The sequence below is a fragment of the Nothoprocta perdicaria genome, unplaced genomic scaffold, assembly GCF_003342845.1.
Source record: "Nothoprocta perdicaria isolate Ctin4 unplaced genomic scaffold, notPer1 scaffold_90, whole genome shotgun sequence".
Classification (NCBI taxonomy): domain Eukaryota; kingdom Metazoa; phylum Chordata; class Aves; order Tinamiformes; family Tinamidae; genus Nothoprocta; species Nothoprocta perdicaria.
The window spans coordinates 402,900-420,624 of NW_020456199.1; the positions used below are offsets into that span (position 1 = coordinate 402,900).

General features: G+C 32.9%; 1 protein-coding gene across 1 annotated transcript in view; it reads right to left on the reverse strand.

The window, feature by feature from the left end:
• Positions 1–11,231: 11,231 nt before the first annotated feature.
• LOC112958810 (receptor-type tyrosine-protein phosphatase delta-like) overlaps positions 11,232–17,725 on the reverse strand; it is a 58,377-nt gene continuing 51,883 nt past the window's right edge. Inside the window, exons 3-4 of the mRNA XM_026052741.1 lie at positions 15,746–15,887; positions 11,232–11,296 (exon numbers count right to left, since the gene is read on the reverse strand). Coding sequence (XP_025908526.1) covers positions 11,232–11,296; positions 15,746–15,887 — 207 coding nt within the window. The remainder of the gene's footprint in view (positions 11,297–15,745; positions 15,888–17,725) is intronic.

Here is a 17,725-nt window from a genome sequence, read left to right on the forward strand (position 1 = left end):
AGCATGCTCACTCAAGTTAAAATAGTGGCACTCTTGCAGTACTCACAATGGAAAGTCACTGATTATTAGTGTGTCCAGCTGCACTACCTATGACACTGTCTTTGCAACAATGCTTTTAAGCTATTTCAAATTTGTATGTCTATGCTACATAAACATCTCCTAGGAAGATGAAACCAAGCTGGCAATATCAGTTACTCTATAACAAAATTTGTTAAGTAGGAAAGACCTCCTAGATTCCTTCCAGACTTAGGTAATTATATTGAAAATTTCTTAAGAGAAAACTAAAAGTCAGGAATTGTATGCCTCTCTGTGGCAACTTTTCCAGGCACATATCAAAAAACAGAATGTTATTCCCAAAGGAGTTCATGTTAAACCAGAAAATAAATCATATTACTGGCAATATAGATTTGAATGAAAATGCAATAATCCAAACATTCTGAATTGCATAAGTTCCCTTTCCCCTCTCAGAAAAAACCTTGCTTCAGTGAAAAAGACACTATAATATTTGATGATGTTAATTATTATTCTAGCCAAAAGCCTGATATGCGGTAGTTTATGCCTTATATAATGGAGTAAGTTGCTGAAAGCCATAAGAACTTTCTATTCAACATTCACATATGCCACAGTTCTCCAGCTCCCTGCTTTTTTTTTTAATCCTGTCATAAAGATGCCTTTGCCCCAAAATCCCCATAATGCAAACTGTATGATGTGTTGAGAGTGACAGGCCTACCACAAGTTTCCAGTGGAAAACTTTGTCTCCTCACTATTTAAAAACACCATTTCAGACCTTTCCATTCAGTATTRTTCATATAGGAATGACCAAACTCTGCAGAACTTGTGGGCAAGAAAAAAAAATGCAGGTTAATTTGAACAATTAAACATCTCAGAAAATACCCACACACTTATTTCTTATTAACAAGATTTAAGAGTGGGCAAATTAATACAAGTCAATTACACTAGCAGCCAAACTGAACAAACAAGAGCAAGGCTCAAGCACTTAATGGAGTGTAGTATCCACTCACACGTACCATGCCATGCTGTAAAACAACATGGCCAAGAACAGAAGATATGCCTCCCCAGGTACCTAGGGACAGTAATTAGTTCTGCCATTAACCACACTATCCATATYGGCCTTTTCCATAATAACAATAGTTAACTACGGCAGTTGCCCAGACCACATGTGATGCTATTTGATGCTGTTGATCGGTGCTGGTAACAAGTTACCCAAGAAAACCCAATAGAAAATTACCTAGGACTTGGTTAAACTTAGAGATGAGGTGCCCACCATTGCTAGGTTCTACTGCCGGGGTTCTCTGCATTTCCCTGAGTCACTTCCCATGATTGTCTCTAAAAGAAGTGAAAATGAAACGCCCGCAGGGACCTTTAGTGTAAATAATAATAAATAATTAAATAGTCTTGTATAGATAGTCTAATAAAGTAGATAAATAAAATAGATAGTCTAATAAATAGTCTTTTCATCATAGTCTAATAAAATAGATAAATAAAATAGATAGTCTAATAAGTAGTCTTTTCATCAAACAAATCCTGGAAGTAAATTATTGTAATGTCAAAAAAATTATTGTTTGTAACTTTTTAGTTACAAACAATAGTATTAGTTAGTAATAGTTTAGTTAGTATTGTAACTAATTTACTGGAAGTAAATGATTGTAATATCAAGAAAAATTGCAACCTAAATGAAAAATAGTTATCAGTTATTCATTAAAACTCACAAAAAGAGAAAGGTTGATAAAATCATACGCAGTAGCCAAAACTCTAATGTACTCACTGTGATTATTCTGCCTAAGTGAATAGAAAATTACTAAAAAATAACAAACATCAATATGCTATTCAAATGATATACTGTCTCTGAGCTAGGAAAGGCTGACTTTGCAGGATATAAACTGAACCTTAAGATATGACCACCTATATTGAACCATTAAAAAATTCCTGCTGTTCTGTGTGCAGAAACTAAAATACTGGAAGAGGTTCCCAAGACAAGGATTTTTAGCTAAATAAAATATTATAATACTTTGAACTTAAAAACTGTAGGAAATTAAATTATTTAAACTTTCATATGGACAATTAGAGCATATCTCCAGTGTTTTTTGGGAAAGGGAGTTTAAGCAACTTATCCCAATTTCTATTACTAGAAGGATGCCAAATATTCAAATTCATTAAAATAAATATTTATTTAATGTAGACTGGGAAAAAAGGAGGGGAAATACTGAATTCCTTCTCCAGGACAAAACAAAAAAATAGTTGCCAAAAAACAGCATATTATTTCTAAAAATAAACATTTCCACACTTTTATATTGCACAGTTTATATGTTTTCTCTGATCTCCAAATCTCTGTTAGTTCCTCTTTGTTCTTTTGTCCAGTCTTTATGTTCATACTTTCTATTTAGAGCCAAATTAATACTGCCCACCCCATCTTTTCCCTAAGGTACGGTACACACTGCAAACTTTGGCCATAATAGTTCTGTATGCCTGTGACATGATGATATGATATCTCTAACTGGCACAACTGTTCCAAAAAAAAAAAAAATCTTATTAGCAAGGCTTGCTGTAGTTGGAACAAGTTATTTTGTTCAGGCAGGGCTGGAATAAACAGTATTATTGTGATTTTTAGGTAAAGATACTAGAGAAAATTATTACTTACATATACTATCTTCTGTGTACATTACAACAGAGTAATAAAACTGGTAATTTTCAAATTACATATATTAAATTTCCAAGTACGACTGTTCTTTTCTACAGTCCTTCTTTTTGTATATTGTACACTTACTTCATTAAAACTTACTTATTTAAAATTTAAATATGAAGATATGTGTACTGAAATACTTACATAATAAAGATATTTGAATTCAAAACAAATGGAAAAAATCTTTAAATGCAAAACAACACACATAGAACAGACATCTTTTTGCATTCCCCCCAAAAAAACAAAACTACTTACCTCTAATCTTGTCTTATCTCCTGTTTCAATACTTTGTTTTCCCTTAACCAACAGCCTCTATTACGTTTCATGCTTTTAAATTTTCTTTTTTATTCAGAAGGTCCATTTTTCAGAGCACAAGAATTATGAAAGCTGTCACATACATGCACCAAATCTGAATGTGTAAAATTAGGTGATCTATATACAAATCTAGCTACCTACTCAGTCACTTAATTTTAAATTATTAAAATGTAAAACATACAGAAATGAAGTTACACTAAAATGATGACATAATTATAATGATCTGATTGTAATAAAATTGTAATAAATTTAAAAATATAATAATTTGTAATAAATTGTAATAAAATGATATAAACCTTGCAGTACAGCAACAAAATACAAAGCTCTTTTGCAGTACGAAAAGGAAAGGAAAAACATGGAGTGTTTGGAGTGTGTGGAGTACGATGAGGGTACTCTGGGAGCAGAACTATATCATGTGCCAAGAACAATATTTTTTGTCAATTCTTCACATAAGACTGCTTTGCAAGCAAAAAGAAAATTAAGTAACATTTGTTCTTGTTTTCAGATCCATTTGAATGCTAGCTGCCAGGCATACTGCAWATACAAAAAAATACCCCAGTGCCTATCATACACATTCAGTTAAAAAGCTGATGGGAATAATTTTAATTAGTATCTGCAGGTGTTGCCTTTAATGTAGGAGGTAGCCAAATAGCAAGGGCAATTTAATATTAATGTGAATAGATAGCATTATGCTGAGACATAATGACCAATAATCTCATTTTGTCTTTACCTGTGCTGTCAGAGGCTTGGATGTCTTGCTGGGAGGCTGGCTGGTTTCCTGCTAGTATTTTTGTTAAATAATGCTAGCACCATTGCTCTCTAAGGCGACTATTGTCAATCTCTTCACCTACTTCTATATTCCTCACTCTTGCCAGCTGCTTGACATGTATCCTTACTCTCCTGATAGTTTTTCTTTGTCTCAAAAGTGTGACCTCAAATATTTAAATCTGTTTTTTTAAACAACAAACAGTTCCCACTGATGGCACTTGCTGTTAGTAGTAAGCATAGCAGAGAGGTACTGAACATAGCTAGATTTACCTAACAAATAGTGTCACATGTTGAAGCATCACCCACTGCTGACATTCACAGTCAAGAATGCACAGCTTCCCTTATTTTCATCATGTCAGGAAAATGCTTCAGAAAATCTATCAGAAGTGGATCTTAAATTACTCTTCCTGATTTTAATTAATAATCTTTTTTGCCATTTTAAAAACAAACAAAAAACCCTATATTTCTAAAATCAAAGTTTACAGTTCATGTATTATGCCTCATTAAAATAATTTGTACGGGAATTGTAATAGCAAATCCCTTTCATCAAACGAACCATTACAAGTTGTAGATACCTCTGCAAAGGACAACACAGTGCATTGCTCAAAAAAAAACGCACAGTAATTCTGGTTTGTCGGGCAAATTACGGTGCATTTTCCCCATTCTGAATGGGGTAGATTAGGTGTCCTTTAACATTGATTTRGATCCATTAACAGGAAAAAGCTTATATCAGTTTTGAAAATATCACGTTTGTCTTGAATGTCAAAAATGAGACGATAATTTCATCTTAAAACTTGTGCTCATGCAACAAATGAGAGGGAATGGACGGTTCAGTTTCAGTCTATTCTTAGCATCAGCAGTCCTTCATCTGTGAACTGTTTTTAATGGTTATGATACATTAATACAAGGTGAAGAGACCTGTCGTTCACATGTAGTGAACACAGTGACCAAGTGACTCTATAGGTAGGTTACTGYATATGCAACCTCTTGAAGTGAGAACACACAAGGAAATTGTTCCTTGTTAACTTTATGTGGGATGGCCCTCTAATCCAAATATGTTTTTTTTCCTCACTGCTTTCTAAGTCCATCTCTCTACAAAGGAACCGGGTCATTTCTGCCTGTTAGTTGGACAATCCCACCTCCTTCTTCTAAGAAAGGGCATGGGTGTCAAAAGCTGCAGAAATATCCAGCAAAAGAATGAAAGCCTGCTACTTAGGCAATATTGATCTGTGTCACTGCAGGCATTTCAGCTTTTCTGTTAATGTGTTCATAGCTGCCTGGCAAGTTAATGATCTAAGCTCTAAAAATATGGATATATTCTTGGTTGGAGAGAAGATAGGTGATCTATCATGCTACTTGAGAAGGATTCTTGAATATTCATGCTCTTTAAGGGAAGTAGGATAAAAGTTGTTCACAGTGCTTACTTGAAAGGTTTTTATGCACCCGGACTGATGAAGCATTCTGCAAGTGAGATAGGTTTTGGGAGCCAACGAAATCTAATGAGGCGGTAAGAGAAGGTGCCATTTGGGAGCTACAGTGCTCCCAGTACTTTGGCTGCTCAGTCTAGGGTAAAACAGCAACGGTCCCCTGGCATCTGGAAGGCTTTCTTCTTTTGGCACTTGTGCTGTCACACATGGTTGGAGTCCGAATGAGTAACCTCGGTATCATGCTTCCTTCTGTTCGCTTGGGAAATAAGAAGTATCTGACCACCGACCTAATCAAGTGATCTTCTCTCCAGGATAAAAGCTAAGCTGCCACTTTTCCAATATTCAGTTTTAAGAGCAAACCCTATATGATCTAGATAGAGATGCTTTGTGAAAATCTAGTGGAAATAAGTGTGGAAATGCATTGCCAGGAAAACCTTGTAATAGATTCACCTGTAGTAAAATGCAAGTAATCTTTCAAACAATCCTATCARTAAGAAAAGCTTCTTGACCAGATTGCGGAAAATAAACAATTCGCACTGATKATTCCTTGTTTACAAAAGAGGAGATAGTCATGTTACCATCAATGATCTCCCTGCAGGCATGCTGAACTGATGAAAAAGTCACATATTCACTCGGTAAAATTTAACTTATTTTTCTTGCTAGACTTTCAGAAATGAAATATGACCAAAAGTTGCCCTTTTCCTCTTGCATCAATAAACACTGGCTTTGCATAATAATGGAAGAGAATTTTCTGCCCTCTGGATAAATGGATGAATGAAAGAATAGTTGGGATTCAATCACTTTCCCAGGAAATGATGATCATGCTTGATGCACTATTTTCAACATCAATTCACAAGCAGTACTTACATGGTCTCAGACAAGGGTACTACTCAAGTCTAATGAAAAATAGGGTATTGCTTGGAAAAAAAAAAAAGAAAAAAAAAAGAACAAGGAAAAAGAAAAAAGAAATATGTGGAGACATGAATAGTTGGTAGCTTCCTACCTGGGAAATGATTCATTTTTCACTCTGTTAAACTATATTACAGGATTTTTCCACTGAGTGACACTGTGAAGAGCCTTGCATGACAACTAGGACTGTCCTACTATAATCTGGGCATACATTTGACATAAGAAAGTTTTTCAAGTCACCACACCAAAACTAAACTCTACTAATTTTTGTTAAGGCAGACAAAGAATCGATTGCTCTTTCAGTCCTTGTTCCACATATCATCTTTGTCTTAGCAATAGGTGTCTAATGGGCAGAAAAATAATAAATCAGTTATTAGTTTCCTTGATGATAAAATAAAATAATAATAATTAAAAAAACCCTCAAAACAGTATACCATTTCAGTTGGCTCCGAGTTCACCACTGCTGCCACCTAATGCTTGAAAACTAGATTTAATGATGACAGAATCCAAAGATTGATGTGTWAAATAGTTAATAATGTTTCTAACAGATTCAGCTTTCCCCTTTTTTCAATGAAACATGATCATTTCACTGTTTATTTTAAGCAGACACTAAATCATCAATGTGTATGAATATTATGAAAATATGAAAATGAAAAAAAACTAGTAACACATACTGAAAATGTAAAACTAATTTTATCATACCTCTGATGATTACTTAATAAGGCTCAAATACTGTCCTTGTGTTACTCCAAAACATTTAGTCTTCCACTAGACTAAGGAATGCTAGCACTGCACATGATTTAATTATAAATCTGTAAAAACTATAATGAAATTTGATATTTTACTTAAAGATCAGGTTAGGGACTCCTGTGATCACATAGGCATTTTAGATGAAATACCTAGAGACTTTTTTTTTTTAGATTAAAAAAAAAAAAAAAAAAAAAAAAAGTAGTCCTACAAGACCAAAACTTCAACCCCTAAAACTTCAATCATTAAAATAACTTAATTATCTTTTAAGCTTACTTCATGATTTTAAAGAAAAGCACATTTTCTGAATAGCTAGAAATGACTAGAGTTTTGGAAGGTTGTGCTTTCCCCTACTGTGTTTTATAGGCAGAAGTAAATTAAACTGAATTACTCCAGATTTATAGAAAACAGAATGTATCTGGCCTTCTGACTATACTTTTCTCACTATCTCCAGATCACTAAAGTTCATATAAGCCAATCAACTAATTATCACTTTCCTGCAAAGCAAAGTAGATGGATGTTGTTGGTTTCAGAATCTAAGTACATCTACATTAACTCTTGAAGATGAAAGTATCATCCATTCAGTCAGTGTTTCAACCCTTCCTCCTGTTCTTCCCTCTAACATTAGGATATACCCTTAATGAATGTTCCCATAAGGTTTTTAGTTCTACCTTATTTCCATTTTTAATCTAAAAATCCCGCCTTACTACATCTTTTATCAACTGGTGTTCCAGTCATTATTTCTCATGCAATGCCACTTCTACCCATATCATTTTCTTTATGAATGGCTGAATTCTGAATGCTGATGAAACATGTATTTACAGTAAGGCCAGAGAGATTCTTCAAAGGGCTGAGATTTTGTATGTTTTTACTGCAACCACTTAATAGATTTAAAATACATAAAATTAGGCCATAAAATTATCCCTAAGATTATTCAAGGATACCTACTCACACAGACACTTAGATTTAGGCAGCTACTTAGATACAAAAATAGTATCTCACATAAAGATATATCTTTAGACCTATTCCTCTGTTGAGGAAATACTATGTAAGAAATAAGATTTTCAAAGCATCTGAGTATATGATTTAGAAAACAGTGAGAAGTGTTTAGTGGTTTAGTGCCTATTGGAAAACTTACTAATAAACCTAGATTTAGGAATCTAGGCTGGAAAGATATGAATACATATAATGCTTAGATTTTTTTTTTGTTTTGTTTCCTTTGTGGATGCAACATTTTGCAAGGGAAATAAAACAAAATAGATCAGAACAAAACAAACAAACAAAAACCCTAAGAATTGGACCTATCTGAAGTCCAACAAAGAAAACAGTTTTCCCGCTTACTTCCACATATTCTAAATGCAGTCTGTGATATGAAACATGCCACAGGAACAAATGATTGCTTTGGGACTTATTAATAGTTTTCTGAAGCTGTCATCATCTTCTTGCAATAAATCAATTTTAAAGTCATAAGCATTTAAAAAAAAAAAAAAAAAAAGGATGGCAACTTTTCAGGTTCTCAATTCACTTTCACTGAAAGTCATTTTGATGTAGGTATAATGAAGAGGATTCCCCAGATAGTCTTCCTTATCTGTACAGCCAAACCCAAATAAATCTATTTGTGAGCTTTAAGGTAGAAGTTGTGTATATAGATTCTCTTATCTTAGAAGCTGCATTGATAATGTCATTTAAGACAAGATTATATGTTTTATTGAAATAAACTTCATGCTTCGTGAAACTACGACAATGCAAAACCTAAAAGAAATGGAATATATGGAAGCCAAGAAGAGCTCTGAACCAGAATATAAAAAATGCAGTTACAAAAAATACACTTTATAACTGCCATTTCTAGCAGCGTACATGGGTTTCTCTGATATACAAAGACCTTCTAGTAACAAAGAAGGTGAAGGTAGATGGGATATAAATACAATTCCAGGATCTAGTTCAGATGAATTGTTACCGAAAAGCAATAAGCACCGGAATGAGCACAAAAATTAAAAAGTCTATTTCATGTTCAGGCAGAAAAGTTAAACTAAAAATTAGGTGATTTGTGAAACCAAATATTTAACACTCTCCTTTATATATCATTCTATATTGCAGTTTAAAATAATTGTTTAAAATAATAGTTGTTTAGAAAAGGTTGTATCTCCTAAAAGATGTCTATGGTATGAAAGTCCACAGTATCATAAATCAGGGTTCAGGTCCTTTGGTGGTCCTATTTCAAGCTGAAAAACTTTTTGGAATGCTTTCACTTGAAAATCTACCTCATTAATATGTTTTGCTCTTGGCATATTAAGCATGCAGTAACACTGTACGTCACAAGATGCAATCAATATAACAAAGTGGTAAAATACTGCTATTACTAGGCAACTGTAAAATTCTAGCAGACTGATATAGTAGCTTTATAGTAAATCATTTTACTGCAATAATTTAAGACACAAGGAAAATTTTCAGATAATTATTTATCCATTTGTAAGTGAAAACAAAGAAATTCCATTTGCTACTGAGTGATGACTTACAAATGTATCTTAGGTACCAAAATATGCAGAACTGTAGTAAACCAGCTGCAAAACTTCATGTCAGTTTACAGCAGGCATTGAAATACCTCATGTGATATGTATCATGATAGGATTTGATATCATACATAAGCCTTGGAGTATTCATAAAAGCTTCTTTGCTCCCCACTCTCTTGCTCCCCCAACTTCTTCTTTGTTGTATCAATTAGAAGTCATTGCTTCAGATATGTTTTCACTATCAAAAAAAATCACTTTTTGGTTTAACAGAATTGAATTTCAGATTTTTTTAAACCTTTTTATGTTTGCTAAAAACATTTTAAATATTTCTGTTTGTATTCTTTTTTTTGTTTGTGTTTCCTATGTTAAATCTTAGAAAATTAACGATTATTTTAATACATATTATTTTATGAACTATTAGTAGGTCATGCAAATAGTCTGTAGCATTACATAGGCTATCTTTAATTTCTAAATTACTTCTTAAGATTCRCATGAGGAAGCACTCTTACAAGATTTTTCCTGCTTTTCAAGATTAGCACATAGTGAATTAATTTACTTTTGCTGTCATTCAGTACACTAGCGTCAAGCATTTCCTACATTTAAGCAAATATTTCTATCATCTAAGTATTGTATTTAATAAAACATTCATATTCATATTCATTCATTAATTTAGAAAACTGAAGTTAGATCCACTATATGAATATCTCTTTCCAGAAACCAWCTTGGTTTTGTTATGTTATACAAAGTATCCTACAGGTATAATGCTGTGAAATTGAATATATACCGTGAATTGAAACCTATAAAGATGCTAAGATCACTAGTTTCCTTACATCAGACATTTGACATTATTAAGCGACTACTTGAGCTGTGATCATATAATTTTGTTAGACACATCTGTAAAATTATGCTTTTTTTAATCCATATGAAATACACACACAAAAATACTACTGACTTTAGTTTTTCACATTGCGCAGTAATGACAACTATACTGGTAATAAACATTTTAAGTGTACTTTATAGTGAGTGGTCATATTGGTATATATGTTCATGTTGCATGTAAACTTTAAGCTACAAATAACTGAAATAAGAAACATTTTCTAATGTCATTTAGCTTTGATGAAGACAATGTTTTATGCTGACAAATAATGAAAGCTTGTATAATCTTAAGTCCTTATTCCAAACTAAAGGGACTCTATACCAGGACAAAAGGCTTAATGTAAATGTAAAATTGAATTATAAGTACATATGTGCACACACACGCACACACACACGTATATAACTATACATATATAGATGTGTAGATGTATGCATGTAAGCATGTTTTTCTATGTACATAGGGGCTTTCTAAGCCAAATTAAATTTTACTTATTTTTATGTCAGATAAAATAGAAAAAAAAACAGAAATTGAATTTGTAAGTAGAAAACAACTCAATATTTAGACTGCAGCTTTATTTGAATATTTATCTGCAAGTAGAAACAGGAAAAAGTTTTTTACTTTTTTAAGTATGTATTTTACTTTTTTACATATGTATCTTTTACATATGTGTACACATATTTGTGCTACAAAATATCAAAACTGTAGCACAGAAATTTGCAAAATTATCCTCACCGAGAATAGCTAGCAGCTGTGCATAAAGTTAATCCTCTGACTTTTCTTGTAACAGCAATTCATAATACCAAGTCTGTATGCTGTTCATATATGGGTCAGAGTTTTTGAAGAACCAGATCACTGCAAATAGTAGTGATCCACTCTTCAGGATATTTTATTTTAAGTTTGATCAGAAATCATCCTTATATGTCTTAATACTAATCTGCAAAGACAGACTTGCAGCAGAAACTTTTCTCCTCCATTGGCTAACACATTTCTATTTGGTCTCTGTTGACTTGCTCATGACAGATTTCTACCGATTTTGGGATGGCTAAGAAAACAGAATTGATCATCATAGGTAACCAGCATACAAAAAAAAATATTTTAAGAAGAACCTACATGTTTTATAACTGATCTGTTTAGGGCAGCTTAGCTTGCCTTTTCCAAGTGTCAGACATATATATCCTTGTTTTCAAAAATAATTATAACAGTATACATAGCCATTAGATCCTAGAATGGGAATACTCAGATGGAGGTCATGCTAAAATTAGTCACTGAGCTCTTATCTGAAAGTATTTAACAGGTGTACATTCTTAGCAAAAACAGCCTGGTAAAGAATTCATTCAAGCTAAATAGGGCTGTTGTGTTTTTGTCTGGTATTATTTCAGTTCCTCTTCTTAGATCACAACTGTCGGATATCTATGAATAGGAACATATAAGTTTCTTTTTTTTTTTTTTCTTTTTCCATAACACACACACATAGACTCAAATTCCATATCTATACCTATATCTATCTATCTATAAATATATATGTATACACAAAAGAGCAAATAAGAAATAACCCATCCAGTTGGTAGATTTAAAAATGTTATGCTGTATGTTAGGAATTAATTCTTTTACACTATTCCTAATATTTCAAAATTAGATTGATCTTGTGAAAAGTACATATATGTGAAAATGAAATCTTGGTTGGATGAAATTCAGGGACTGCTGAAATTCACTGAAGAATAAAAGGTAGGAAAAGYGAACTCTTACAAAGAGATAACTACTTAGCTCAGAATAAGAATAAACTTTCTCTCTGTATATTTATTGACAAAATAAATCTGAACAAACAATCATCTTAAAATAATCCGTAAAGAATTAGACACTTGAAAGGATACTTCTTGAGAGGAGCTATTGCTTATAAGAGAGAAAGTTGCCACAAATTCTTCAAAAATAMTCTGATGACTATAGGTCATATGATGAATATAGGTACATTCTTGAGAACTTTTAAAAGGTTTTTAAGTCTAGCAATCTATGCTTAGTTTTCAAAAGTAAGTAATCATCTCTGAAAGATTTCCTTACAGGGATTTGCATCTGAGCATTATCAACATATCTGGTATTGAGGTTTTATTTGTTTCTTTCAACTCACTGTCATATTTTTCAGAACAAGCTTCTTAACATACACCTATAGATTTATACTAACTGAGGCAGGTACCTCATAATAAAATATTATGCCTAAAAAGAGAAAATTTGTCTCTATAACAACACAGCTGAAAATTTCTAAGGAAAAAAAATGTGTGAACAAGCTAATCACTAATTAGGGGAAAAATTACTTAACAAATTCTGTGTCCAGGGAGATGACTGAAAATACAAAAAGTATTAGCTATAAAAAAAAATCTGAAGCTCTTGGCAGAACTTTTCAGTTAGACAATCTGTAACTGTTTCTCAATATTCTTCATTTATTTTATATGAGTATCCTACTCCCTTTTTTATATAGACCAACACTTCATTGTTTCAGATTTTATTGCATGGAAGGCAAATGTTTTTATCCTGTAACTACAGAAAACATTTCAAAATAATTTATAATATTGCACTGAAATATTTCTGTTGCTTGACTATTTTATAAGTCAATTCAGGTATTGCATATTCCATMCTAAAACTGCCAGTAAGTTTTATATATATTGGCTGTTTCTCCTTGTATTTCACTCTTGCAAAAACTCCTTTTGTGCGACTGTCAAGCAGACATGTTTTTATTTTTTAATCTTTCATGAACAGCTCCTCAGCAGAGAATTTATTACATAAATTGCAAAGAACCATCTTCAGAGTAGAAACAATAGTGTTCAACTACAGAAAGAGGTATTAATAAGATATTTTGTAATGAACATGCTAATTCTGGTCACAAGGTATAACACAGTCTGTTGAACTGAAAATTGTGAAAGTTTTTTGAAAAACATTTGCTTCTTTAAACTTCTTATGCTATGTATACTTCAGATAAATATCTGTCTTCGCTGTGTATGCAGAACTTTCTTAACTTCATTGTTTTCTATTTAATCAGTTTATAAGGGTCCTATTAGCCGTCCCACTAGCAAAAATCACTTTAACTATAAAGTCAGGTAAATGCCATTATATTTGGCTTACACAGCTCCAGTTGGAAAACAGTGATTTTTTTTCTATTATGCAGCTAATGAACACTGATCTTTCATCTCACTGGTCAACCAAATGAGAGGTAAATTACAACTTATTTTTAAAATTTACATCTACTGCTCCTTCTATCTAATTTACATGTCCCAAGAGATCATGGACCCAGGAAGCAGATTACTTCAAAAACAGTACTAGTCCTTCTCCTCTTAGCTCTAGTTGGTACAATAAGAAAGCAGAAATTATCATTTATTACCATGGAATCTATTGCTGATGGCAGAAGATGAAAATGTTCAGTGCATCGTTTCCTTTTTCTTTTTTTCTTAATAGTATAGAAATATTCTGTACTTTTGTGGGTATAATAAAAATCATCTCCCTCACACTTCTCTAATTGTACCCATGGACAGGGATACACTGTTCAGTAAATATTTCATTTTTCATTCCATGTAGCAATGACTGTTGGACATTAATCAGTTAAAAAAAAAGATATATATAAAAAGTATTATCTGCCCTAAGAACCTCTCATTGAAATTTTACTTTAATTCTTCCATTCATATGCAGTGCTTTTGTTACAAAGATGCAGCATGCCAACTTTTTGTACAGTACATAATATAATCAACAAAAATGGAGAAAATAGTGGACTGAGAATATATACTATTTTGTGCTTAAATGCCTTACTTATGTAGTGCTCTCTACTTTGCAGACAGCAAAACAAAAAAGGCAACAGCAGTGACTGCATAATATAAACAGATTTTCTGCTTTACTCTACTTGTCCAGCCTTCCTTGAAGCCTGCACTCCTCTGTTCTACAATACTGCAGTCCTCGAGCATACTGAAACAATGCAGTTGGTAGTTGAAGCTGAGATTGCCAAGATCACAGCAGAGATTTTCACAGTCCATGCAGAACTTTGCAACAGCATACTATTCAAAAAAATAATTTAAAAATGAAGAGAAAAGACTCTTGAAATTTGATAGCATAAACATGTTATTGTTAAAGGAGGTGACTTCTTCTTTCAGAATAATTCATACTCTTGCACATGTTATTGCAAGATACTTTGTCTGCATCCACAAATAAGTCTGTGATGCTCCGTCTGGAAGACCAAAGAACAGCATAGGGTGTTTTTAATCAAAGTGAAATGCCAAGAAAAGGAAAGCAGCTCTGTGGTGCCGATGAAAGAAGCACCATGGTGCCAACAAAGAGCCAATGTCTTTCAATCTCTACTGAGTATCTCAGTATTTTTGAATGAATCAAAGCATTGTTCCACCGACACAATTCTCAGAATGGACTTTAAAGGCAAAGAACTGCAAAAGAAGTAATAGTTTGTGGGTTTGGATATAGACTCTGGAAGGAGACTTCTAGACAGCACTACTTTCTAAGTACAAGCTTAACGCAGAGATGCCTATGGTCTAGATCTTAACCACTGAAGTACCTTTTGTCTTGAAAATCAATGCAACAAGTMAACGTATTTATAGCTCTTTCTATTTTAACCCTGCCAGAAATGCATTATGTTGTCCTGTTATACCTACCTCTCCATATCAACTAGTCTCAATTCATTCATGAACCTCTTACCCCTTTCAGAATAATTACATTAATATAATCTTGGGTCCAAAGTACACTCTATAGGTTACAAAACAGGTATGATGTCAGGAAACCTATATCTAGATATACTGAAAGTACATAGGTATATTTATATATTCTATAAATACATATGAATGAATATATTCATTTAGATTTCATGCCTTTATACTATAATTTTTAATATAATTTGAATTATATTTAATCTATATCATTTCCAAAATGTCTAACTGACAACTATTAAATTTCACTTAATTTCACAAACTTGTCTTAAGAGGCTAAGAATAACTATGTCGTGTTGTTAAAACATGAAATTAACTATCAATCTTTACTATCAATCTTTAGTCATCTTTATTGACTAGACTGAGAAGAACTTTTGAAAGATAAAAGAAGGGAACAATCATGGCATTGGAGAAAACTACTTTAAATATTAAAATAATTGCTTAAAATGTTTTCTTACACCTTGAAGAAAAAGTGTGTAAGTATTCAATATAACTGTTCTATATGCAAACTCCTGTTTTACTTCTCTCTTGCTTTGTTTTGGTTAAATGATAGCTTCTATTCTTCAGTCTACTCTGTAGATTCTTTAGCATCATTTGGCACTATCATTTTACAGTGAAAAGTGAGAAACCTATTTTCAATTTCTTTAAGAAGTTCATATTAARCAGCATTAGGACTGTAACAGAGCCCATTAAAAAAAGAAAAAAAAAATGTACTTACTCTCCTGGATGCAGGGAAACTCTCCTTTTGCAATACTATAATACTTTCAGCTCAAAAAAGATATATATATTTATAGAAGRCTTACCACGTAAAACAGTGAGTCTTGTGGACACACTTATTTCACCGACACTATTGGAAGCAACACATTCATAAATAGCTTCATCTCGTGGAGTCCGTAGTGGTTGTATTCTAAGAACTGATCCAGATCCATCGTCAAACTCTATTACCTATTGAAGGAAACAACAGCTGTCACAGATGTTGTTACAAAGGCCTACCCCTGAGTTAATCTGTGCCTGAACATAAAACGATCAGTACTTGTGATGTCAAAGCCAGGGTCATTTTTCAGATAGCAAATAATCACAAATTCAGCACAGATGGGAATATGTTTATGTGGCAATGCCAGGTAACATACTGCTATTCAAAGAGCAGTTTCCACTCTAAGATAGTTTCAAGAATGGCTAAGACTAAAAAAGACAACAAGGGTGGCAAGAAAATAGCTCAAAACTTAATGCCTCTTGCTTTTTATCCTGAAGCTCACCAGCAGCTCCTCTTTTTTCACTTAACTTCAACCCTTTGCCTTCATTCGCCAGTGACATCCATTTTAATTGTCACAGGCTATACTCATGCTCCCCACAGAGTGGAGTTCACTCAGTTCAGCTATGCATTTAGCCCACAGGACACAGTTTTATCCAAAAATGTACAATAAAGCATGTGACCAGTTTAAGGAAGAAACAATAAATGTTTCACACACATTTGAGCTATTCAGATCTCTAAACTCATTGAGACTAAGAGACTAAGAGATAGGGTACAGGATTCGGGAATTATGACTATATGCACTTTGCCTCCACGTACAAACTTTAATAAGTGTTTGTATTCTTCTTAAGAGTGAGAGAGGTCTAAATGGAAGTAACATAATAATCTGGTTTTCTGGTCAGAATCTGGTTCCACAGGCCAGAGCATGAATTATTTTCCTTTGTTGCTTAAGTAAGGCCATTGTCCTGAAATGATCTGCACAACACAAATATCTACATCTATATGCATTAAATGGTTACTGTTCCATTCTGAATGTTATGCAGCCATAAGACCTATTCTGTAAGCAAAACCATTCTACCATTCCCTTCCCCATGCCCATTTCAAATACATAAATAGTTCACTGTAAAGAGGGAAGGAATAAATTTTGTGTTCCTCTTTTGCTAATAAAACAATCACATAATCCTACTTCTGTCAGGAAAAGAGATTCTTGTAGGATAGATAGGGCCAAAAAAAAAATTTAATGTCAAGGTTCAYGAAACTGCAAGGCACCTTCCTTCTTTGGAAGGGAGGTGTTTGTTTTTGTAAAAACAAACATGTAACTCCCAGAATCCCTGGAGAAGAAGATAGCTTTAAATGGATACTTGAGGTCCTTTCTATCTTTATTTACTATGCTTTTATAAAGATCAGTGGCCAGATAAACCATTTTTAATGTCCTGTATCACCAAGTAATGAAACACAGGGGTGTATAGAATATATTAATCTGAGAGAACATGAAAAGAAATACAACTAATTATTTACTTACTGCTGCACTTGACATTCTTGAATTTTTCTTTCACTTCTCAAATGTTGCATGCGCATATTCTGAATTTCATTTCTAATGTTGATTTATTGTTATTTACAGATTCTATAGCAGGAATTAATGACCTTATTTTAGTTGGAAAAGGAAGCTGCTTAAAATGTTGATGTGCTCTGTACTTTACTTGGATGCTCTGTAAGTATTGTGCTCAGTGTTTATAATAAATGTAATAAAATACTTTGTGTTCTGTATTTCTTTGAAATACATTCCATCCTAGTTGACTGTACAGCTTGTTCAGCATTACACTGAAGGTATTTTTAAAACATTTTATATTAATATTTTACAGTTTTTCAAATATTTTTATGGAAATAAAACCATTGGATTTATTTTTGCTCATTCTCCCTAAATCCAGTTACAAAAAACCAAAATACGAAGCAAATAATACAGCACACCATAAAGCAAAGCTGAACCAACACAGTAAACATGCACATGCCCAATCTTCCACTGTTTGCAGCT